Below are 27,470 nucleotides of genomic sequence, written 5' to 3'. Positions count from 1 at the left end.
ACACACAATTTAGATAAATAGGCAGGAGCAAGCCCATGTAAAGATTTAAAAACTAGGAACAAGATTTTAAAATCAATTCGAAAACTGACAGGCAGACAGTGTAAAGAAGCAAATAGTGGAGAGTCAGAATCTGACTTTCTTGCCCAACCAGTTAGTGAGCGGCAGCATTCTGGACCAACTGTAACCTGCGTATAAGGGATTTGCTAATCCCAGAATACAGCGAATTGAGGTAATCAAGCTGAGAAAAAGTAAAAGCATGAGTAGCTTTCTCAAGATCCCTAGAAGATAAAAAAGGCTTGATCTTACCTAACAGACAAAGCTGGAAAAAGCAACTCTTGACTACAGAATTAATCTGTTTCTCAAAAGAGATGTTACTGTCAAAGATAACACTAAGATTGTGGACTTTAGATTTGCAAAAGACAGAGCCAAGAAGTTCGAGACCAATTTGGGCTTTAGCTGATGGACTCACTATAAGCACCTCCGTTTTATTTTGATTCAGATCAAGAAAATTATTAGCCATCCAGGATCTTAGTTCAGAAAGACAGTTGTGCAGTTGATTTATTGCAGAGTTGCAAATGGGAATATAAACCTGTGTATCATCAGCATAGCAGTGGAAAGAAATGTTACATTTCCTAAAAATAGCTCCAATAGGGTGAAGGTATATAGAGAATAAGATAAGACCCAAAATGGATCCCTGAGGAACACCACATTTAAGAGGAGAAGTAGACGAAAAAGAGGAATTTAAAGTCACTGAAAAGTGCCTACCAGTTAGATATAACCAGTTAAGAGCAGCCCTTTAAGCCCAACAAGACGTTCAAGTCACAACAGCAATAATTAATTAACCCAAATGGAAGTTAAAAAAAAATAATTTGTTGTCTTTTACCTTAAAGTACAATGAAATGTATTTCTTGCTAGTCCCAGTGGTGATGAAACATCAAACACATTCAGTGACAGCACATTACAAAGTATAATGTAACAGTGCTGTTAGTACAGATTACTATAAACAAAGCAATAGCAGTAAACAATGCCAACAATATCAAAACATATACAAAGGTGCTGGATTAAGTAAAAATACAGAATTTCAGGTATAAACATATAACATGTTATCTACCAAACAATACAAGTGTCTGAGTGACAGAATCATCTATTGCTGGAATGCTTAGAAAGATCCCGGCCTGGAAGGACTTTGAATCCTTTGCTGCTTCCACCCCAGGCAGATGAATTGAACGACTACCGTTAAAAAGAATACTCTACCTAAAAAAAGATATTTTTTATATGTTACTTACCTCATGTAGTTTATAGTGATGTCCAAGAAAAATTGAATTCTGATGTTTTCATGCATAATGAAAAGAAAAATGTTATATAACAGAAGGCAATCGTGACCACTTCTGTACAACAGTAAGCAATGTTAAAAATGTCCCCAGTAAAAAGAAAATGAAAAATCTCACATTTACTTGTCTGCATGTCCGTTATGCAATTGTATACTCGTAACAAACCCTTATTTATTGAAATGCTCTTAAATAGTTACTTCCGAATAATCAGTGCCAGTCATGTCATAATCTTAAAACTAAAGGCTCATGGGACTGAATTTTTGAATTGAAGACTGGTCTCTTGACCAGCAAATGAGAGGGAGAGGAGGTTCTTCAATTGCAAAAGTAAATAAAACATATAAGATATAAAAAACTTAAGTTTTGAATGGTGTATTCCTTTAAGTGTTCAAGGACTAGAGAATGGAAAGACCAGAAAATGGTATTAAAGTCAGAGAAATGAAAGGGTCAAAACTAGGAGATCATAACAACCAAGCAACCAGGAATCAAAGAGCAAGACATTAATCAGAAGTCATGGGGAAAAACCAGTCAAAAAGCCAAAACAAACCTACCAATAAGGCCTACGTGAAAAGTGGGCTGGCTAGTCCATATGAAACTAAACAATGTATATCTACTGAGGGATGATGCAGAGTTGGAAGAATTTTAATGTATCAAACATGACAGTGAGAGAAAGGTATCGTGTAAACAAATAAACCTAAAATTAAAATTTATCAAAAATGAAACTTAGACAATAAAAATGGAATCGGCAAGCCAAAAAACTGTTAAATAAATGAGAACACATCTATTATTACAACTTTATAATCTCTCTCTCTCTCTCTATATATATATATATATATATATATATATATATATATATATATATATATATATATATATATATATATATATATATATATATATAATATATATATATATATTTGATTTTTCAGCAAGAATACACACACACACACTCACCCCAGGAGGACTTTAAAGAATGTCTTTAAACTGACGGGAAAGACAGACTTACTTATCACAGGGAGAATATGCTTAATCTACACAGAAGACACTCCAGTCAGTAACTAAATTAAGGTACAGATTCTCTAAAGTATTAAATTTACTCATCACTGTACTGTTCAAGCCTTCATCCAGCCACTAATTCTTCTTTCTATTTACTGATCGAGCTTAATCCAATTGAGGATCACAAGGTACCAGCATTAGTCAGAAAGCAGATTCAGCTCTGCACAGGGCACATGTTTATCATGGGGCAGTTTTATGCATGTACCCTCTTTCATTCACACTGAGTTTAAGGTAGGAAATACCAATGAACCACACAAAATTCTGTCACAGGGCCCATTCATACACCCACCTGAATTCACAGCAATAAGGATCTACAGGCTTTAACTCTTTCAGGGCTAATCATTTTTTTCATTTTCTCCCAGGTTTGAATATTTTTCCCCAAAAACCAGTTTTCTAAAAAGCATGCAAAGCAAACACTAAATGCATTTAACATTAAACATTAGCTTTCTAAGATCGGCTGTAACACTGCTTACATACTACAGTACATACCTGTCTGTATAACCATTTATATTCTGAAAGGCATTTTCTGGAAAGGAAACACCTACCTGTCATTCATTTTTGATTTCCAGATCATACAGTCAGTCAGTCAGTCATTATCCAACCTGCTATATCCTAACACAGGGTCATGGGTGTCTGCTGGAGCCAATCCCAGCTAGCACAGGGTGCAGGGCAGGAACAAATCCCGGGCAGGGTGCCAGCCCACTGTAGGGCACACACACACCCACACACCAAGCATACACTAAGGACAATTTAGGATTGCCAATGCACCTAACCTGCATGTCTTTGGACTGTAGGAGGAAACCGAAGCACCCGGAGGAAACTCATCCAGACACGGGGAGAACATGCAGACTCCTCCGGGAAGCAAACCCAGGTCTCCTTACTGCAAGGCAGCAGCGCTACCACTGCTCCACCATGCCATTTTTGATTTCAAGATCTCTTTTATCAGAATTTGATCAGTCAGTCTAATTTAGCAGTAGTATGCAAAAAGCAAAAGAAAAAATTAACAGTGCCCACAGGGTATTTTGCTTTGCACATTCGCTTTGCTGTTTTGCCCAAAGTCAATGCCATTTTAGACGTTGTTTACTCTACGCTCCTCACACGCGCACACAGGGATTCAATGTCAAGTCAATGAGTCTAACAGTCATCCTAGCAAAGAGGGTCTACCCGTAACGTGATGGTGAGGTTTGTCGAGATCTACAGCTGATTATTATCCTCTACCCCTGGATGTTAACTAAAATCAAAATCCAACCTCGACGCCTGCTGTCGACAAAAGTCAACATTAGCCCTAAAAGAGTTAATTAAACTAACACATACACCTTTGAGATCCCTCACTGTCTCAGGGAGAACATAAAAGATCCAATGCAGAGGATGAGTTCTGGACCAAGACTCTGGACCTACAAGGAAGCAGCATTAACCCTGGATGGGACATCTGTCTTTTCACAGGGCATGGTAAGACACTCACTCACACTCATTTACTCTCGTTCGGCTCACACTTGTCAGTCAACCAAATATGCATGTAAAGCATAATACAAATACATGATATTTTGAAAGTTCCTTGCCCAGTTTTATTTTCTTATGGTGGACACTTAATATGCCAGATCCTGTTTTTTTCCCCATGAATGAGAAGAACTAGTTCCTTCACAGTCTGGGTAGATTTTTTAAACATCTTTGAATCACACATCTGTAACTATATTGTAACTTTTCCTTGTATTTAAAAAGACAAGTGCTATTTAAAAATTCCTTTAATTTAGAAGAAAGTAAAAATGACATTCTAGTTTGGATTTACTGTTTTTGTGCATACTCCTCCTCTCTTGAACATGTCTAGTTTATTATCATAATGTGGAAATAAAGAATGCTTGTTTTTCTCAGTCTTTTCATTTTTTTGCAAAAGACTTCTTAAATTAGTAAAGGAAGAAACAACAAGGTATGTATAGAGCTATAGAAGCATACACAAAAGCAAAGTGAGTTTCGCTAAGTTGTACAAAGTATTTTTCCTTTTGATGGTGGCTAGGCAGCTCCCATTTGTAATATAAATGAGTTACATTCTTAATAGTAAATGAAAATAAAAGAATGCTGTGAAATTGATGGTTGCTTGCTTGTGGCCAGCTGGATTGGAAACTGGTTGTGCACTTACCATAGTGAAAGAAGGAAGATGTGGTTTTGTCTTCACTCCTCAAAACTGAAATAGCATCTCACATGTTGGTGGAGGCGCTCCACAGGCAAAGTAGCAGCAGCAGAGAGTGGCAAGAAAATCTGTGATCCAATACTCACACCAGCAGCAAGAAGTCACAAGAAGTGACCGGGAAATAAATGTATTTTAAATTAGGTAATCCAGATGAGAGCAGAGAAAAGATGAATGTCAGTAACACACAATACTTTTTTTCTGATGTTTCTGTATGGTATGGCTTATGAGGAAAACAAATAAAAAAAAATGGCTAAGGCTTCTAAGCAATAACTGCTTCACCTGGAACAAGAGTTAGTAAGCAGAAGGATGACATTTTTACAGAACAACATAATAAATAAAGGAATTTAATTGACAGTGATATTTCAATGCCAAGTACAAATATAGCTGAACCAAAGTGAATAGCACTTTGTTTATAGGAGCCTGTTATGCTTTGCCCTTACACATAACACAAGAGTCTGATCTTCTGAGTACCTCAAGCATGTTGTGCCCTTCCTTTGGAGATAACACAAGTGCAGTATGCCATACTTTAAACATATCATGAGAATATTGTGAGTACATTACACACTAATACATAATATTACACCACACTTTAATAATAACGTGACCTCCTGAGTTATGTGTAATGTGGCAATGTTTCACTGTTTATGTATACCACAAGGTCTTTACTGTTTGGGCTCACTCATAAAATGAACATGTCTACTGTATATAACAAGAGCCCCTAACACACTCCCCTCATACATAATATGAGTGCATTATTACCTGCAGAACTCCTAACACAAACACATTACTCCTTAATCCTTATGCACAACACAAACACATAAGCTGATGGTTTATCAAGGATGACCTATAATTACAAAGTTCATATAAATAGTATTATCTTTTTAGTTTTACTTTCAATTTGGTGATGTCATTTCGTTGCAATTTTGTGCATTTTGATTTTCTATGGGTACTGCCATGTTGTATGTTACAGTTTCATTGGTGCCACCATTTAATATCTCTCGTTGCTATGATGCTACATAGTTGCTGAGCATATATTACAAATGCATGTAACCTGTAACTTCATGATGGCGATGTTATATAAAATGACTGCAAGAAGCATTGACTCCATGAATGGACCCGGTTCGGAGTTGGGAAATACACTGTGAAAAGATAGTGAGTTTTGTTTGCTGTACATTCATAAAACTACAACAGTTTTATAACAACAGCAACAAAAGCCATTCATGACAAAATGTCAAAATTTCATATGTAGTGTCACATGTGAGTACATAGGGAGCATCTATAAGACCTTAATAAGGTAAGCCCACCAACACGAGTGCTGAAGAGAATGAATTGCTACCGCCTTCTTCTCCCACTCCTGCAGACTAGAGTACAAGTCTTGGCATGAGCGGTAACATCACATCCGGTTTCACCCCGGAGGTCCCATCTCTTCTCTCCAGGAGAAGAATCCACATCTAAAGAAGATGAAGCTACACACAGAAGAAACCATTAGTCTCACAGGAGAAACAATTAGTAGCCTAATTGAGATTCTCCAAATGATGCAAGATGACCATGATATTGTTTATACTTTTTCTTTTTCCTTTTATTTTGTTGTATTAAACAGGGTACTGAGGTTTTAATTTTTAAATAATCTTTCAATGTACAATCCAGGACAGGCTTTTTCAGGAAAACCACCCTTGGAAATTCTGCAGAACACTTCCAGTGCTTCTGCTGCTACCTTCTCCAGTTGGAGCTGGAGCAAGCAGAAGAATGGAGTGTGGAAAGTTAATGGATGGTATTATTCAAAAGTCTATGGTTGAAAGAAATGTCTGACTACAAACCACATCCACTGACATAACTCTGGAACATGCCCATCATGACCATTATCAGAACTTGAACAGAGAGAGCTTAAGGATGTTTTATGAGAAAGTTGTGCGAGGTACACCTTGGAGTAGATGCATTGAAAATGATGCAGTTGTCTGAGTGTGTTGCAAATAGCATTTGTGGACATAATGTGAGTGATGTTGAAGGTACTACAGACTACAGGTACTCTCTATTGAGGTCAGTGGTTGTGATGCTTGAACATGTGGTGGGGCTTTTCAAGTGCCAGGGTGTTCTCATAAAGTGAGAAAAGCAGCTACTGTCATCATAAATTCTGTCTCTCTGTTTGCACTAAACAGCTCAGCTTCTAGTTGAGTCATTTCTTTGATATTTGAGACATTTATGAGACAGTTGAAATGCTGTACTTCACCAGTAAAATACCACAACAACCTGCTACTCATAATGGACAATATCATTATAGCCAATATATTTAGCTTGAGACTTAAATAAATATTTTAACCATCTATCGGGTACTTCTTTTAAACTTTTATTAAGTTCAATTGAAGTTTTTTTCTCAGTATGCCTTACATAATAACAAAAATCATCCTCTATTGCTACCGGTGCAACTTGGATAAGCACCACAATAAAAAAAAAAATATACAATGCAGATAATACTCAAAATAAGACGCAAAGTACAAAATAATAAACATACTGTATATAAAATATTGCAGATATATCAGATACAAATTTGTAAAATTATCACTTTTAATACAGAGAATACAAAAATATGCCAGCATAATATAATGCATGAAAATGTTATGCTTAAGAAATAGAAATATGAATTACATATTAAGCCAGTCAACAACCAACAAATGTTCATCAATCTTTGTGATTTTGCTTCATTTCAGTTTTAAATCTTACATCTTTGAAATCAATTTCAGCCAAATCAAGCTTGTTTAGGCTTGTACTCTACTAATACATGTAATTATATTCACACTGTTATTTTAGAATGTGACTGACTGTTACAAAATATTTAATAAGTAAAAAAGTGATATGTTTTTAATGAAATACATAAACTAAGCAAATTAAAAATAAGTTACAAATGAAATACATAAACTAAGCAAATTAAAAATAAGTTACAAATGCTCCCCAAATGCACTTGTGTGTTACTGTACATCACGTGTGCCGACTAAGAGCTTCATCCATTTTTGCAAGAAATTTCTGGAAACAAAGAATTTTGTTAGCATCCCTCCAGGCAGGGCCCAAGCAATCTTTCTTACAGACTGATATGTTATAGTAATGAAACAAAAAGCAAAATTATTTTTTTATTTTTTTTATTTTATTGCAATCCATACAAATCAATCAAGTTTTTACAAAAAGAAAAATTCAGTTAAGAACAAATCGATCCCCACCCCTGAGAGAGAGAGCAAGGCAAACGGCATGAAATTTAAGGCTGGTAAACATACCTAAATTAATAAATTCTCTGTGCTTTATGAGCTTATTTTAAAATATTACTGATTAGATCCTGCCAATGTTTTGAAAAAATTCTGTACAGATCCTCTAACTGAGTATTTGATTTTTTCCAATTTCAAATAGTATAACACATCGGTTTCCCACTGACTTAAACGAGGAGAGTTTGGGTTCTTCCAGTTTATCAGAATAAGTCTGCGTGCCAGAAGTGTAGTGCATGCAATCACAATTTGTTTGTCTTTCTCCACTTTAAGCCCCTCTGGAAGAACACCAAACACAGCTGTTAATGGGTTAGGAGGGATTGTGAGACCAAGGCTGTCTGAAAAGTATTTAAAAATTTTTGTCCAAAATAAATTTAATTTGGTGCAGGCCCAGAACATGTGACCCTGTGAGGCTGGGACTTGATTGCAGCGTTCGCCGGTTGGATCATGCCCTGGACGAAATTAAATTTTAAAAGGAAAAATACCTAATGTAACAATAATAATTATAATAAGCACACAAGTATATAAATATATATTGTAAATGAAAGAATACTATTTCATAAGCAGGCTCTGTGTCAGAGTGCAAAGCTTGTGAAATGCACTGACCACAGTGACATTGAATATATTCATGGCTGCGTATTTGTTGCATCTGAACTTTGTTGATAAATAAAGGAAAGAAATTCTGTTTTTGAGCCAAATTCCAGTTAGAAAACTATGTTTATAACTTTAGCTTTGTTGTTTCAATATGAATTGGTGAACTCCTTTAAATGTGATAAATGACTAATGATGTTTTGACCTTGGATATGACAAACCTCCCTTTTCTATCTTTACTATAGTCTTAACAGCTCATTTAAATAAAGTAGTTCTTTCCTGATTTGTATTGTAAAAATCACAAAAGTAATGGCAATACTGACAAATGATTTTGTTTCTCAGTAAAGGCAGTTCAACTCTATTTTTTTCTGTTTTGCATTTGTTTGGGTTGTAGAGGAAGTGGTACTAATACATTTCTTTCTGATTCTGCTTATTCCATTACAGGATTGCAGTTTGTCTGGATCTATCATTGAAATATTAAGCATAAATTAGGAATTGAATTCTGATGGGCTGCAGTGCATTTTACAGCACATTCATGCACATACTCAAAATAGGCCAGCTACGTAAATTACATATAACCTTACATACGTGTGTTTGGGATGTGGGAGGACTCAGAGCTTCTGAGGGAAACCCACATGGATGCAAAAAAAATGTATATAACTCAAAAACAGCGCCTAGCTTGCTGGTTCAGACTTAAAGCCTCTGGAGCTGAGAGTAAGCAATGCTATCTTCTGTTGCACCACACCAACCATATGTAAATAAAAATGTTGACATGTAAATAAACACAAAAACTGCCAAAGGTTTGTTGAAGCATTGATCCTTACATGTTGAAAGGAAGGGTAGAGGGATTCAAGATGCTTTAAGGACCTTGCTGGGCGCTCTAGTTCAAATGTCCATTTAACTAAGTATGTCCCTTTGATGTATTTTTCCATTCTGCCCATTATTCATGTGAGACCAGCTTAGTAATAACCTCCCAGGACACTGTAGACCACAATAGAATTTCTGAGGGCCCCTTTTATATGTTGCACACAAAGTGTGGCCAGTCTTCTAAGGATGTTCCTTCACTGCAGTGAACATAAACACAACTTGTTTTAGCAAATCTCTCTTAAATATTCCTATACAGAGTATACAGTCGTGGACAAAAGTTTTGAGAATGACACAAGTATTGGTTTTCACAACGTTTGCTGCTTCAGTGTTTTTAGATCTTTTGGTCAGATGTTTCTATGGTATACTGAAGTACAATTACAAGCATTTCATAAGTTTCCAAGGCTTTTATTGACAATTACATTATGTTTATTTAAAGAGTCAATATTTCCAGTGTTGGTCCTTCTTTTTCAAGTCCTCTGCAATTTGCCCTGGCATACTCTCAATCAACTTCTAGGCCAAAACCTGACTGATGGCAACCCATTCTTGCATAATCACTGCTTGGAGTTTGTCAGAATTTGTGGGTTTTTTTTTGTCTACCTGCCTCTTGAGGATTGACCACAAGTTCTCAATGGGATTAAGGTCTGGGTAGTTTCCTGGCCATGGACCCAAAGTTTTGATGTTTTGTTCCCCGTGCTACTTAGTCATCACTGTTGCCTTATGACAACGTGCTCCATAATGGCGGAAAAGGCATTGTTCGTCACCAAACTGTTCTTAGATCGTTGGGAGAAGTTGTTCTCGGAGGATGTTTTGGTACCATTCTTTATTCATGGCTGGTTCATAGGCAAAATTGTGAGTGAACCCACTCCCTTGGCTGAGAAGCAATCCCACACATGAATGGTCTCAGGATGTGTTACTGTTGGCATGACACAGGACTGATAGTAGCACTCAACTTTTCTTCTCCGGACAATCTTTTTTCCAGATGCCCCAAACAATTGGAAAGGGGATTCATCAGAGAAAATGACTTTATCCCAGCAGTCCTCAGCAGTCCAATCCCTGTACCTTTTGCAGAATATCAGTCTGTCCCTGATGTTTTTCTTGGAGAGAAGTGGCTTCTTTCCTGCCCTTCTTGACACCAGGCCATCCTCCAAAAGTCTTTGCCTCACTGTACGTGCAGATACACTCACACTTGACTGCTGCCATTCATGAGCAAGCTCTGCTATGAATAAAGAAAGGTACCAAAACATCCTCCAAGAGTAACTTCTCCCAAAAATCCAAGAATAGTTTGGTGATGAACAGTGCTTTTTCCCGCATGATTGACCACCATGCCATAAGACAAAACTGACAACTAAGTGGCTCAGAGAACAAAACATTGAAATTTTGTGTCCATGGCCAGGAAACTCCCCAGACCTTAATCCCACTGAGAACTTGTGGTCAATCCTCAAGAAGCAGGTGGACAAACAAAAACCCACAAATTCTGACAAACTCCAAGCATTGATTATGCAAGAATGGGCTGCCGTCATTCAGGAATTGTCCAAGAAGTTGATTGATAGCATGCCGGGGTGAATTGCAGAGGTCTTGAAAAATGAGGGCCAACACTGCAAGTATTGAATCTTTGACAATTACATTAATTACAATTACATTAAGTTTATGCAGTAAAAGCCTTTGAAACTTATGAAATGCTTGTAATTGTACTTCAGTATACCATAGAAACATCTGACAAAAATATCTAAAAACATTGAAGCAGCAAACTTTGTGAAAACCAATACTTGTGTCATTCTCAAAACTTTTCGCCATGACTGTATATCTCTGTATTTAACTTACATTAGTCAGTAAGTCTCTTTTACCTCAATATGAGTCAAATCATAGAAAATATTCTTATGAGAAAGCCATAAATCATTCATTTGGACCTTGTTTGGAATTTTCGACAGTGCAAAATTGCATCAGGGACTCCTGACTTTTGACATGACTGGTGTTGTAAATACTCCAGTAATAATATTTTCGAGTAGGCTACATTAAGTCTTGTGAGGTCTTACAAACAGAAGCTTTAGTATTATTTTCTTCTTCAAGATCTGGCAAAAAATGATTGTTTACAACACTTTTGCTTTATCATGTGGCAATCCAAAATACTGTTGTGTTATCTAAATTCTTTCTTTAATGAGCTGCTAACTAAATATTTGAACAGTCTCCAATAGTTTTAGAAAAACAGGAAAATCACTTGCACTACAAATATTGCACATACAAAAACTAGACAAAAAAACTTCAACTGGGAGTTGTTTTGCTTAGCATAAATATCTGCCAATGGAGTAAACAAAATTTACTTTAAAAGACTTCTTAAATTAAGCTAAAAAATCATAAATAAAATTTTTTGGTAAGCCAATAATTCTTATAATAAGGAAACAAGGTTTAATGTCATCATGTAAATACATTTGCTTAAATTTCATTTTTTGAAATGTGAAATTTAGGTATACTTTATGTTTTGATTATTATGTTTACACCTAAAATTTCTTTGGTTATGCATAATCTAATTAAGTAATGAGACCTGGGATGAAGATGTAATTCTCATATTTATAACCCGAGGTAAACACTCTTCAGTTTCAGTGACTGCTTATTTTCCATCCTGTATAAGACTTTTTTTTTCCTGATGCTTTGCTTTCCCTTTCACTTTCCAAAGATCTTCATGTGATTCCCATACTCCAGAATTCCATTTTGATACTCCTGAGCTGCAATGGCATATACACAAGAATGATTGTGCCATAATTTAATTAATTTCTCACACTTGGCCTTTTGGTAATAAAGTAATTTGTTATGTAGTGTTGTATGGTGTGTCATTTCAGCCATAACAGTGTATTTCATCTTTATGGAGTCAGGAAAGAGCTGGCGATAACAGCAATAATATGGTGTAAGTTGGGGAATTGTATGCTATAAGAGAAGAAGAAAATGATGTGCAAGAAGAGTTGCACTTTTTGAGGAGCAAACTGTATTTTGTCAAAAAAGGAATCATATTTTAAGAGTTGAAATAAATGTAATTTTATTTAATGAGATATAAAAAGCACAAGTTCTGCCTCAGTGAAGCATTTAAGATTTTATGTTCATCACATTTTAAACCTTCCTCTGTCCATGTATGAAAATATACATGAACACATTATTAATTATCCCTTTTCACGCTTATCTGCATTTACATTACACCACCTATTTTAAATGCCATGACAGCACTTGTGCTTGTAGCTGGCACTTCAAATCTGATGAGTTTACTCACTGCCTTAAGATTGATGCTGTGCCTTTTTTGACTGGAACAACCTTGGTATCGTACTGACACAGGAATCGGCTTTTTAAAGGGCCAACGTTTGTCTCAGAGTTAATTAATGCGTGTGACTCTGTGTTGATGGAAAACAGCACAGCAGATCCCTTCTCAATGGAACATGACTATGCAATGGTACCTGCTCCTGGTCAGTATACTGTATTCAATGTCACCTAACTGCAGTGTGATTACATTTTGTTTTCTGATTAATAATATGAACTATGTGTTTAAATACTGTATATCCACGTATTTCATGTGATTCCCAAACATAACTCATGGACAACATGCATGAAACAATCTTTTAAAAACTATGCAAAGATCAATGCCAAGTAGATAAGCATAGAACGAATATGGTTAATTTATAAGCTTACAGCTAATTTACATTGTTATATTACAATATACTGATATCTGCTAATACAGAGTGAGCTAAATATAAACAAAATAGGTTAACTGAAACTGTTAGCATGCTAGCACTAGAACGTTAACAAACTTATAACTTGGTAATTATAAAATAATTCCTCTGAGAAAAATGTTTAAGTCTTTGACCAGTTTGGATACATTTGTTGTGTAGTGCTTTTTAACAATACTTCTCACGTTATGGAAATCGATTATTGGAAGTGAAGATAAAGAAGTGGAATAAACATGATCAATAGCAGCAAACTAACAGGAAGTAGATTTACCCATTGATACTGTAACAAAGGCGCTATATAGGCACCTGACCCGACACAAATAGACACGGAGGCACGTATAAAAAGTACAAATACTTTTATTTTTCTTCAGCTGTGGGACACGTCTTCCCTGTGCCTCACAGCCCAAACACACTCCCAAAGCACAACCAACAATCCTTTCTCCTTGACCACCACTCCTCCTCAAGCTTCGTCTCCTTCCTCCCAACTCTGGCTCCTCGAGTGGTGGTGGCTGGGCCCTTTTATAGCCCGGGTGGGGCTGAAGACTCGTCCAGCCGGGCTGTTGGAAGCAGACAGCCCCCCTTAGCGGCCACCCCGGGCCCCAACCAAGCTGTGGAGGACTCCATTTCCCATGGAGCCCTGCGGGTGGTTGGGGAATCACCGTCGGCCAGGGAGGCTGCCACCAAGCATCCCAGGGGAGGTATTGGACTGCCCATGGCGGCTCCTGCTGGGCATGGGACCCGGCTGTCCTTCACAATGTGTTACTTCCGAATTTTCTGAAAAGGGCCTCAGGCAGTGAGTGCAAGCTTGGCTTGTAAAAAGAGTGTGAGAGGAGTGTAAGGTGCTGATGTCACTCTCAGTCACATAGTATATTTGAGATAATAACTCTGAAAATGGATGGAGTGTAACAATTTGAATTTTTTGCAAGGCATTTTTGTAATGTGTTGAATGCAATTTACTTGTGAGAAGTTTTTTCAGTAGTTTTTTTTTTCTTTTCATAGAATTTAAAGTTAACTGAGGAAATCGTTTATTAAAGTAATTCATTTCACTAAAAAGATCCATTCAGAATGATTTGTTAATTATGGAACAAGCATCACTAGCAGTTGCCCTTCTGGGGTCACATTATAACATGTTTTAATATAAACTTTTTCCTACTGAAATTTTTAAACATGCCATAAAATGTCAGAAATAATTCAGTACTTCGCAAAGTCACCAAAGGGTGACTCCAATCACTATAACAAAGTTGTTGAAACATCTCTCATTGTATAAGTTATGATTTTCTGAGCACAATGTTCCAGTTTGTATAACAATATTGAAAAATGGCACAAAGTGTATATACATGGTTGGTAGATATTATATCATCCCAGAGGAAATTCTGTTTGCAACAGAAAATGACAAAACCTAAGACATTATAGAGACAGAAGAAAATAAGCAAAGAGACAACATATGACAATCAGTACACGCATCCATAACATTTCTACAAATAAGAATAATAATCTCTAAATGTACAAAGTAATAATTCAGAACTCAGCAGGATCCCTGCATCTACTAGAATTCAAAATGTTTATAGCTCTGGGAAAAACAAGTTTTTAAATCTGTTGCTCTTAAACATTGGGAACCTACATTTGCAACCTGATTGAAAAAAATGAAATTTAGGAAACAGAGGATGGCTGCTGCCCAACAAAATTGAGTTGGCCTTCTTTCCAACTCGTTTGTGATACAAACACGGTTCTGTATACCCTAAATGTTAAAAACTTTATGTACTTTTAAACTTTCAAAATGTATTTAGTAGTATTAGTAATAGATGTCTTTCTCATAGAAGTAGTAGTGGTGGTTTTGTCATTTGCACAGAGTACCGTATATATTCGGTGCCATGACAAGCAAGAATTTTGAGTATGAATGATATGCACTGTTAGAATGTGTGGTGTTTTTAACATTCAATAAGTATTGTGCGGCAAAAAAACAGTTTCTAATTTGAAAGAATGTGCTGATGAAAGACTGACAGGTTTCTAGGAAATTTTGAAGATTTTAGTCTCACTACTGAAGAAAAAAAATAATTCCACCTTGTGTGCACAAATTTTTATTCATATTTCAATATGCAAGTTCTATAGTGAGAAAAAAAAATGAAGAATGCCAAAAATTAGTACTGATAACTGACTCTTGCACAACTCCATATCTTATGCAATCAGTTAGGCTGTAACATTTACCAAAAGGCAGCATATTTAATTTAAAAAAAGAAAATCCAGTTTACTTTTAAAATAGCTTTCCTTTGCATGAGTTTAGCTGGGAGCAAGTGACCAGCCCCAACCCAACATTATACACTGTATATAAAAGAGCAAAATCACTAAAAAGGTGATGTTAATCATCAAAAATAATAACAAACAGAAGAGTGCAGGAAAATGATGGTTGAAAGGGCAAAACACAGGCCTGATGAAAAAGGAACACAATTCTAGCTGTCTATCTGCCTTAACAAAACAGATTTGTCCTCAGAGCTCAGTTGGGTGGTTTCCCATTTGCCTTCCTGAATGTATCTTGCTACTTAAACCTCTCCTGCTCACTGCTTCGCAGCGTCTCTTCATTTTAGTCTCACCTAACAAACCCTTTTTCCTGACCCCATACTCACTCAAGGTCTTCCCATCCTATACCACTTCTGGTTTAACTAAACCAGTTCTTCTGGTATCACAGCTGGCCTCTAAACTTTCTGGGCCATTTAGCTTGACTTCCCTTTAGTACCCTTAGTCATCTCAGTCCTGGATTTCAACACCAAGTAATTCAAGCTAGAATCTGCCTAAATCTAGGTTATTTATTCATAGTGACTAATAGTGAAGCAGTATAACACTAACTGTCTGTGGTGGCCCATTTTCATGGGCGAGGTCATCAGCATCACCATTGTTTTTGAACAGTTCACCAGGGCATCTTGGAACCAGTCTCCCATTTAGTAGAACTATATTTTTTTCCATGATCCTTGTTTCTTAAATGAGAGTTTCTCCTATCTAGTTTTTGTATTTTTAAGATATAGAATCTGTTTCTATTATTTAATAGTTCAAGTGATGGAAATTATTTCACATCTTACAACAATTCCATTTTTTGAAGGGCACTGTCATTTTGTGTTAATTTTGTTTATCTTTCTATGATGTTGCTATTTTAGGTCAACCAGAAGTGTAGGTATAAAGGTCTGTGTTGTGCACTTCCTGGTTGTCCAAGATTGTTAATTTCTAAAACAATTCTCAGGCCTTCTTTGTTGCTTGGCTTCCTGGATTTGGACTAATTTTTGATAATATTCTTGTCTATGAATTAGGAGATTGTTCTAGCTTTGATGCTTTTATTGATATTCTGGTTATTAAGTTTGCCTGTTTTAACTACATGTTTTTGCCCTGTCCCTGTCTTCTTGATCTGGCAGAACAGTCTGCAGTCCCAGTCTTGACCAGATTTCTGTTGCATGGTATTACTATTATGAAAGTTCTTATTTCCTCACAGCGTCAAGGAGTCTGTCTGTCTGTCTACAGACACAAGGCACACTATTCTACACTCATACGAGAGATGTTAATCTACTATACCTGCATGCCACTGGGATGAGGGGAAGCTGGAGTAACTAGGAGAAAACCAAACAGGCAAGGGAATAATGTTCAGACTACATATACAATGACAGGCATAGAGTCAAATCTGACACCTTGGAGCTCTGCGACAACATTCCTAACCACCATGTCTGAGGATTACTGCGAGTGAAACAATCACCAGGAGAAAAATACACATCAAAAATCATAGTGAGGAAGAGGGAAATGTTCAGTACTGGCACGCTAAGTCATCAGGTAACCGTAACCAATGGGCAAATTAAAGACAGACGTCAAGAACAAAAACAGATTCAAAACCAAAAAGTTAGACCTGACAACAGAGCCTACTGAAAGTAATGTCAATTACTACTAATAGGGATTTGCATTAAGCAAAGTGTATCTACTTAAGAATAAAGAATAAAGGAAACGTTGTATTTATATTGTCACTTACTGTGATGTAATAACCACTATGATCGTGGTCAAGTGATGAACAAATCATATTTTGTAAATGAATAAAAATGGAACACAATCACAATAAACTTTATAAAACATCACACCCATAGCCCATAGCAAATTTTGCATTTGGTTTTCTGTGCGTAGGCACTAGTCACTATGAATTTCCAGTTTTAAGTAAAGTGAATCCTATTGGACTATTTTAACGAAGCACTGATTCCAAAATAAATGAAGGGCAGAGATGTTGATGTGCACACATCACTCAAGTACAGTACTAGTTTAAAGAGATGATTTGTAACAAGAGGCCAGTGTCAGAAGTAAGAAGAATCCAGCTGCAGCCAGGACAGTTTTAGACCTCCTACAAATCGACATTATGAGGCCCGGAATCTCCCTGTATTTATGTGAAAAATTTGGCGATGTTTATTTTTACCTCTTGTATAACTGTAAAATTAAATAATTTACTACCTGGATTCAGTAGACATTTTAATGCGATGTGTTGCTTTACCTAGGAAAATGATTAATTTTTTCACATGAAAAAGTCACATTGACTTCTGAAAAAAAAAAGTATATATATATATTGTGAACACTGGCCCGGACACAGACAGACAGACATCATAATTTCACCACACACCGTTTATTTTACAACTACTATGTACAAAGTCTACCGTGCAGTCACACCCCAGTGCCTCCAGCACCGATCCCTCAAAGTCCAGGCCACACTCTTCTAGTCTTGGTGCCTTTCTCCTGGCCGCCTCCCGTCCTCGCTCTAGCGCTGTCTTCCTTCCTCCCGACTCTCGCCACGACTGCTGGGAGGCGGCCCCTTTTATGGGAACCTGGATGGGCTCCAGCTGCTTCCCGGCACTCCTCCGCAGACACGCCCTTGTGTGGCGGAAGTGCTGGTCTCCAGGGCTGTTCAGGCAGCGGGGCGCCGCCTGGCGGTGGCCACGGGCCCCTACAGGGCTGGGCTTCCATGCCCTCTACCCGAGGCCACCAGCGTAACCAGGACGGATGCCCCCTCGCGGTCTGGAGGAGGTACAAGCCCTCCTCTGGCCCTCCTGGGCGTCCCGGCCGGGCTCCCGCCCCAGCCGGGTGCCACAGTGCCCCACCGCTAGCGAAGACACGTGGGTCCGAGCGACACACCCCGAAAGGGCAGCGCGTCCCCAGAGAGTGTCCTACTCTGTCCCCAGGGTCCAACACGGCACCCTGGGACATCCGTCTTCGGCACCCCCTCCGGTGCCCACGTGCCCCTCTGGTCCGCGCCGCTCCTGTCTCCACCGTCCCCGCCAGCTGGGGCGCCATCAGCCTCCCGGCACAGAGCCCTCCCGCGGAGCGCCCTGTTCCCCTGGGCGGACCGCTCCCGCGGGTTGTGCACGGGCCACTCCCGTGGCCGGTGTGTGGGGTACGCTGCTGCACCGGGCCATTCACAGACATTTGTTTTTGCAAAGCAGGTCCCCGTCTTGAACCAGACGAATCATCCGCACGACTACGCCACTGTGAACGCTGGCCCGGACACAGACAGACGGACATCATAATTTCACCACACACCGTTTATTTTACAACTACTATGTACAAAGTCTACCGTGCAGTCACACCCCAGTGCCTCCAGCACCGATCCCCCAAAGTCCAGGCCACACTCTTCCAGCTTTGGTGCTTTTCTCCTGGCCACCTCCCATCCTCGCTCTAGCTCAGTCTTCCTTCCTCCCGACTCTCGCCACGACTGCTGGGAGGCGGCCCCTTTTATGGGAACCCGGATGGGCTCCAGCTGATTCCCGGCACTCCTCCGCAGACACGCCCTTGTGTGGTGGAAGTGTCGGCTGCGCACCCGGAAGCCGTCCGGGTGTCCCCTGTTGTCTTCCCCCCAGCACTTCCTGGTGTGGTGGAAGTGCAGGGCTCCAGGGCTGTTCAGGCAGTGGGGCGCCGCCTGGCAGTGGCCATGGGCCCCTACAGGGCTGGGCTTCCATGCCCCTTACCCGAGGTCACCAACATAACCAGGGCGGACACCCCCTCGTGGTCTGGTGGAGGTACAGGCCCTCCTCCGGTCCTCCTGGGCGTCCCAGACGGGCTCCTGCTTCGGCCGGATGTGGCAGATGATGGTCTGGAAGTGGGGGGCCGCCTGGCGGTGGCCACGGGCCCCTACAGGGCTGGGCTTCCATGCCCCCTACCCGAGGCCACCAGCGTAACCAGGACGGACGCCTCGCGGTCTGGAGGAGGTACAAGCCCTCCTCTGGCCCTCCTGGGCGTCCCGGCCGGGCTCCCGCCCCAGCCGGGTGCCACAATATATATATATATATATATATATATATATATATATATATATATATATATATATATATATAAATCCAATTACAAAAGACACATCCATTCTGTAGTTTTGCTTCGGATACAGAACTGAGAGAACTTAATCATTTAGAAGTATAATAAATGCTGAATACACATATTTGAGAACAGGAACTAAAAGGAACTAATTGAAATGACTGGCATGCAATATAGACGTCTGTACACCGGTGAATTATGGGGAGTGGCTCTTGGAAAGTGGGTGGAGTCAATAGATGCTGCTGATAGGGGCGTCATCTTATGGGCCTCAGCATGTGTAAGGTCGCTGAATCGGTCTGAGACTTCAGACTGTCTCGCCTGCAGCTGGACTCTCTCGGGGCTTTGAGCAGCAGACTAGTTCACATCCACAAAACAGACACACACAACATAGTTAACCGAAGAACAGCATTAAGCCGAGGCCACTAAAATAATAATAAAACCAGCCAGTAATTGTATTGCAGGCTTTAGATTATTAATCGAGTGCTACAGACTATATTAATGACACACTGAGCAGAATAATGCATCACCAAGCCAGACAGCACGTCTGTATAAAGCAAAAGTCAAAATGCGGTAGTTATACCCCCAAACGCAACAAAGCACAGAAAGAGATCAAAGTAAAAATTTGCCCCGTATGAAGCTTCCCCGGTGTTAGTTCTGTAAAACATTGTTTGGATTATCCATGCAGAGCTCATCCACAGGGCTCGAACTTGCCACATGACACGTTATTCAGTCTCTGTTGACTCTGTTCGGCTCCTTCATCACACACAAGCAAGCCGCACTCCTACCACTTAATAGCTGAATCTGTACCAATATGAGGATCTTCCAGTGAAATATCAGGAACATAGTCATGTGATTAAGCATTTTTCAGTATCTATAATGTAATTTTTTGAAGTTGATGCATTGTGCTTTGTATTTGTTAACGGCCGACGTTGGGGAATTTGGATGTAGTCACACCCTTCAGCCAAAGGTAATGCTGAGTTATTGTCCACACCGTTTAACCAGTTTGATATATGTCATCATACTCGCTAAAGGGCACCTATCAAATTAAAAAACGTCCCTATTCAATTCTTTGTGAATCTGCTAGTACTTATAAATGTTTTATATAATAAACTATTTTTTTCCTCATTAAAAATTATTAATGGATGGGCCTGGCTCATCAGATTAATTGTATAGGCATGGTGCCCTGAGGCTGCAAAACATAATTTATAAACTCATCAAAAGTTACATTAACTAAACCAAAGTACACAAATTAAATGTGTCAGAGTCAGTTATTAGAAAGTGGAACCATCCATCCATCCATTTTCCAACCCGCTGAATCCGAACACAGGGTCACGGGGGTCTGCTGGAGCCAATCCCAGGCAGGGTGCCAACCCTCTGCAGGACACACACAAACACACACTAGGGCCAATTTAGAATTGCCAATCCACCTAAAATGCATGTCTTTGGACTGTGGGAGGAAACCCACGCAGACCATGCAAACTCCACGCAGGGAGGACCTGGGAAGCGAACCCAGGTCTCCTAACTGCGAGGCAGCAGCGCTATCCACTGCGCCACCCAGAAAGTGGAACCTATGTGCCTGAATTTGAGAAATAATAAAAAACTGCAAACTTATTTCAGAAAGTACCATCGAAATGAAACTTTTGGTAAATATGAATGTAAGCTGTTCTATATCTGAAATTTTCTTAAACTTTTTCAAGTGTCATTCTTCAGATTAAAACAACTCCAAATAAGCCAATGCTTCGAAATGTCTCGTTACTCGCTTACTAAGCAACTTATTTTGCTTTAGAAGTGAATCTAAAAACGCACACAGCCAGCTATTTTAAATGTTGTTGGGCCGCAAGCTTGCAATATGATGCAGAAGCATATTTAATGTTTATAAAAGTGTGCTGCTGCCTGAAAAATGGAGCACACTAATATCATTTCCTTAAATAGAAAACTAAATATTCAAGTGATATTCAGTTATGTTTCGAGTTCATGACTAATCCACTGACTTCTTACACACCATCACAATCACTAAGAGTAATTGAAATAATGAAAAATATCAACATTCACTTCACCTTCCTATGTAACTGTCATGTGTGCCTTTACCTTTTCTTTCTAGAGATGTTTAATTACATATGATAATGGAGATCAGGTCCTCCTCCATGATCATCTTAAAAGCATCTGTTTTATCTTGGTAGAGTAATATATTACTCTACTTTCCCCTATTGTATTATTAATATGTAGCTTTTGTCAGAATGCCTCAAATCTCAAATTCTCTGGTCTGATGAGACAAAGATTGAACTCTTTGGTGTGAATGCCAGGCATCACGTTTGGAGGAAACGTGACACCGCTCATCACCAGGCCAATACCATCCCTACAATGAAGCGTGGTGGTGGCAGCATCATGCTGTGGCGATGTTTTTCAGCGGCAGGAACTGAGAGACTAGTTGGGATAAAGGGAAAGATGATTGCAGCAATGTACAGAGACATCCTGGTTGAAAACCTGCTCCAGAGCGCTCTTGACTTCAGACTAGGGCGACGGTTCATTTTTCAGCAGGACAACGACCCTAAGCACACAGCCAAGATATCAAAGGAGTGGCTTCAGGACTACTCTGTGATTGTCCTTGAGTGGCCCAGCCAGAGCCCAGACTTGAATCCGATTGAACATCTCTGGAGAGATCTTAAAATGGCTGTGCACCGACGCTTCCCAACCAACCTGATGGAGCTTGAGAGGTGCTGCAAAGAGGAATGGGCGAAACTGGCCAAGGATAGGTGTGCCAAGCTTGTGGCATCATATTCAAAAAGACTTGAGGCTGTAATTGCTGCCAAAGGTGCATCGACAAAGTATTGAGCAAAGGCTGTGAATACTTGTGTACATGTGATTTCTCAGTTTTTTTATTTTTAATAAATTTGCAAAAACCTCAAGTAAACTTTTTTCACGTCGTCATTATGGGGGGTTGTGTGTAGAATTCTAAAGAAAAAAATGAATTTAATCCATTTTGGAATAAGGCTGTAACATAACAAAATGTGGAAAAAGTGATGCGCTGTGAATACTTTCTGGATGCACTGTATATTTGAATATTGGCAACCATACAACCTGATAAATGCTGATGTATAGTTTCAGGAGGCACACAGACTTGTTAGTTACTTAAAATGTCTCTAGTTCATTTGTGGTCAGCTTTCTTCAGAAAAGGCTTCATGCCTGTTTCAATATGGCTGCCGAGCTGTGCTCTTCATTGTGTTGTCCTTTTCAGTTCATGGTGTGTGAGATTCTCCTTTATCAGTTGGTAAGAGAGAGAGGGAGGGGTAAAGCAAAGAAATTTATAGATTCTCTGTCCAACCCCTACAGCCAATAGGGCATCATGGTACTTAAAGGCTTCTGATACAAACCAATTCCAAACAGCCATACTTCAGACAATTAGGGCACAGAATTCCTTCACACCTGCCCTCCAAACCATTTGTTAAGTTGAAGCTTGTCAGCTACATAGTTAATCTCCATGTTCAGTTTGACTGAGAGGGTCCTGCAGGGAATCATTTGCCAAACTTGTTTGAGGCACTTCCCCCAATCCTGTCATAAACTTACAAAGACTCATTCCTTAAAGGGGGAAAGGGTTCTTAACGATCTAACCATTGCTGTTTTTATCAATGATGTACATTAGTGGTATAACTTGCAAATAAAGACATACAAAATATTTATCAATGTATATGCAAAATTTCACACCACAACAGCATCTTAGACCCCTGGACAAAGTAGTGCCCCGGGGCCCCTGTCTTGATAGCAAAACAAAAACATACATAGGCATCAGAAACATCGTGGACCCCTATGCTCCAGAGGCCCCGGTCAGTGCCCTTAGGTTAAGACGGTCCTGTCGGGTTCACAGACTAGTCGCAGCTTCAGCACAAAAGTGACCTAACCATCTGAGTAAAGGTTCTGTAACACGGGTAGTTAGCATTTCAGGAATCTGCTGCACAAGTGCCATTGTTGCACCATAACAAACATTTAGGTAAACATTGTGACACTCTACCCCAAGTACAAATACCATCATCAGGATTCCTGTTTTTGACACTGTTCTAAACAAGATGAGGTTTTTGTTTGTGCTTTATGCACCTGCTATCAGTTTTTATCTGCATCTGGTTAGGTTACTTTTGTGTCTAATCCAGTAGAGCTGGGTTATGAGGGGGTCAAAGCATAGTAAGTGTAAAGGACAGAACTGATTTCTTCTTCTTCTTTTGGTTCTGTGCATCTTGCCCTGTTACACCTACCACCTGCATGTTCTCTCTCAACAAATCCATAAACCTTCTCTTAGACCTTCCTCTTTTCCTCTTACCTGGCAGCTCCATCCTTAGCATCCTTTTCTCGATACATCTATCCATCCATCCAGTATCCAACCCACTATATCCTAACTACAGGGTCACGGGGGTCTGCTGGAGCCAATCCCAGCCAACACAGGACGCAAGGCAGGAAACAAACCCCACTGCAGGGCGCCAGCTCACCGCATGGCACACACACACACCCACACACCAAGCACACACTAGGGATAATTTGGAATCTCCAATCCACCTAACCGGCATGTCTTTGGACTGTGGGAGGGAACCCACACAGACATGGGGAGAACATGCAAACTCCACGCAGGGAGGACCCGGGAAGCAAACCCAGATCTCCTAAGTGCGAGGCAGTAGCGCTACCCACTGCGCCACCGTGCCACCCTCAATATATCCAGCATCTTTTAATTTTCAATATATTATATTCACTTGTTAATGTTGATATGAAAGAATGCTAAAATATTTTTGTTTCTTTAAATATGAATGATTTGAATTTTAAAGGCTTAAAAATTTTTACACTGAAGTTTTGCCTGTTGTTCCATTATGAAATTATTCACTGATTCATTTAACCATCCATAGCCCATGCAGGGTGGTGGGGAGTTGGATGCATTCTCAGTAAAATCACACACAAAGCAGAAATCTTTGCTGAAAGAGATGGCAGCCCATAGTAAGTAACACTCAAATACACACCCAACCACACTCACTCACAGAGTCAGAATGTGACAATGTTACAAATGAAATTTGCATGCATGTAAGAGGAAACTGGAAAACATAGAGAAGACCCACATAGACACAAGTAGAACATGTAAATGCATCTTAAGAAATGACTGGGCCTGGAATTGAACAAAGATCTCTTCTGCAGACAAGATTTGCACCAAATTTTAATAGTGAACAAAAGAAGAGTCCCTCCAGAAAATTGTAGATGATGATCTAGAAATGTCTCTTTATTGTACAAGGAACGTTCAAAAAGTTTCTGCACTGTTATATTTTTGTTGGAAACGGTGAATGCAGGAGAAGTAGTAATTGGGCATTAAAAACCTGGTATGAAAATTGCATCGCAAACGAAGGTGACTATGCAGGAAAGTTATGTAATTTGTGAAGTTCTTAATAAATAGAGTTAAAAAAGTGAGGAAACTTTTTGAACATCCCTTGTAAATTACCTGGAGCACTGTTTTCTCAGTCTGCACTTTTTTCACAACTCCTTAACTATACTTTATCTCAGTTACAATCCACACAGGGGAAACTTTCTTCTGCTCCCCCACCCAACCCCCTTAATTTCTGTTGTACTGAACAGATAAACTGAGTCTAGTTGTCTTTCTTTGAGCCAGACAGGTTAAGCCCTCCACTGGACATACAACTGGAGTCCCTGAACTGCACGGCATTTAGTGTTCGTTGGCGAATGCCAAGACGGCACATCAGCAGCATTACTGGCTATACGGTAAGATGTACATGTTTTGTTTACCAAAGTTATTAAGCACTTACTGTTTATGAGGAAAAATGAAAAGATAAAAAATGTGCTAGGAATTCAGACATGATACAGTATATGTTGCTGTGGTGGTGCTTCTATTCTTACTGTACCTTTGCTTATTGATAACATGACATGCATCACATAAAAGTTGTTTTCAAGATATGTGGCTGAGTTTAGCTGATCTGTTGAGCTGTTTGCTTAATAGGAACAATAGAACTATCTAGTGAAAAATTATACCAATAATGGTAATTTAAATTAGGTGAATAGGTTTGAAACTCAAAAAATAAATATATCTTTTTATGATGGGAGTTCCAAAAGTCCATTCACTTTAATAGAAATAAAAGAGATAACCCCCAATTTTTTCCTCAGAAACCTTATTCATTATCTACTTCTCTACATAATTTCTGCTGACCACAATGCATGTTTGCAATCTGTGGATCAGTTTTTCAAAATACAGCTTTCAGTCATCTTTTTTCGGCTATGCCAACTCATCATTCACTTCCTTGATTGCATCTTCTTGATCCTCATAGCATTTTCCATGCATGTTAGTCTTGATTTTGCCCAAAAGTCAGAAACCACGAGAGGCCAATTCAGGTGAATAGGGTGGGACATCCAAAATGTTGATCCCAGAGGCACCAAAGTAGAGGATGGTCTTGGTCGCTCAATGTGTATGAGCATTATCATGCAGAAGGAACTAATTGCTCAACTTTTTGGAAAACTTCAGCCAAACCTTTCTTTATGTAGATGTCTGAAACAGGGCAAATCAGTCTAGGCCAGGGGTCCTCAATCCCAGTCCTGGAGAGCCGCAGTGGCTGCAGGTTTTTGTTCTGACCTGGTTGCTTAATTAGAAAGCAATTCTTGCCAATAAAGCACTAACAAGCTATGAAATTAAATTAACTCTGCTATGTCAGGTCATTCTCATATCCTAGATTTTCTTTCCCTTTCTATTATGCAAATGATTTGAAGGCTAAAATGGACGAGTAATTCTCAGTCCTTCACTTTTTTCTCTTCATTTTTCTTCCAAGTATTTAATTAAACCCAATAGTGCAGATAAATACACACAGGTGTAAATGTAAATAAGCTAAATGGAGAAATGCTGCTCTCTCTTGTCATTTGCATCTGTTATTGATAATAAGGAGCAATTAAAATAGCTGTTTAAGACAAAATTAAGCAATAAGGGCTCAAAGTCACTAAAGTGAAGCAGAAGTGTTACTTTAGCAATAAGTGCTTTTTATTAAGCAACTGGGTTGGAGCAAAAACCTGCAGCCACTGCGGCTCTCCAGGACCGTGATTGAGGACCCCTGGTCTAGGCAGTTCTCTGAGTCGGTACTTAGCAGCCAAGATGAACTTCCAGGTTCTTGAACCTTTTTTTCACTTATAAACTGCAGTGAAGATGTGGTAGCGCATCAGCACTCATTCGTCCTCATTGGACAAATTCAATTGCGGCCATACTTCACCCTTCATTTCTTCATGATTTCTCAATGATGACCTACAAACTTGAACATTTTTTGTGAAAACGTTGAATAAGATTCCATGAAAGAAATCAACTATAGGGAACAATTTCAAAAGTCCATTTCAGCAGACTTTTGGAACTCCCCTTGTATATTATAACAAACAACAATCCCCCAACCTCAAATACACACCAAAATAACTAAAAAGAAAGAAAAACTTCTGTCTTGGCTAAACATAGAAAGGCAATCACATTCACAATGAGGCATTATATTACTTTCCCATTCTGATGTCTGATGTGAAAAGTAACTGACTCCACCTAATCCTTATTTATATGAGTTTATACATTGTGCTACTGCTACATGATTGGCTGATTGTGTGATTGCATGGATAAGCAGGTGTACAGGGATTCCTAATAACTTGTCCTGTGAGTGGCTGTACTATATGTATACAGTATACATACATACATACACATTTGAATTCAAACGATTGACTGTTCAGCAACTTTACAACTTAGAAAATGTCACTGACTCTACTAGTGCAAATACCAATGATCCTGTACAGTTGACCAGAGTGGAGAATTGAATGAGAAAAGCAGCTTTGCACGATGGCCGATGTTTTTAATGACACTGTTTGCATTTTTAAAGCAGCGTATGTTGTATACGGTAGGCATTTGGGTGTTATATTAATGTTCTGTGCTTCCTTTACCACCCTGTGAAATGATTTACGTTCTTCAGCTGGGCAGGTGCCACACCGAGATGTGATGCTGCCGGTGAGGATCAACTACACCTTCACCTATAGAGCACCACTTTGTTAGCAGGTAGTCCCGTTCTCTGTAAGTCACCTTGTAATTGTTCATTGGGCCTATGATGCTGATGTTATCAGCAAATGTAGTGATGGAGTTGAAGCTGTGTATGGCCAGGCAGTTAGAGGTTCAGAAGGAGTGCAGCAG

The 27,470-nt window shown here is 39.2% G+C and overlaps 1 protein-coding gene across 4 annotated transcripts in view; it reads left to right on the top strand.

Moving 5' to 3' along the window:
• Window positions 1–27,470, top strand: part of LOC120527349 (pikachurin) — a 272,936-nt gene that overhangs the window by 39,120 nt on the left and 206,346 nt on the right. For all 4 annotated transcript variants that reach the window (XM_039750650.1, XM_039750648.1, XM_039750651.1 and 1 more), the window contains exon 2: window positions 24,930–25,039. In XM_039750650.1, the coding sequence (XP_039606584.1) occupies window positions 24,930–25,039 (110 nt within the window). The remainder of the gene's footprint in view (window positions 1–24,929; window positions 25,040–27,470) is intronic.

The sequence above is a fragment of the Polypterus senegalus genome, chromosome 4 (genome assembly GCF_016835505.1).
Source record: "Polypterus senegalus isolate Bchr_013 chromosome 4, ASM1683550v1, whole genome shotgun sequence".
NCBI lineage: Eukaryota > Metazoa > Chordata > Cladistia > Polypteriformes > Polypteridae > Polypterus > Polypterus senegalus.
The sequence above is the reverse complement of the archived record's forward strand: the minus strand, read 5'-3'. Positions and strand labels throughout refer to the sequence as shown.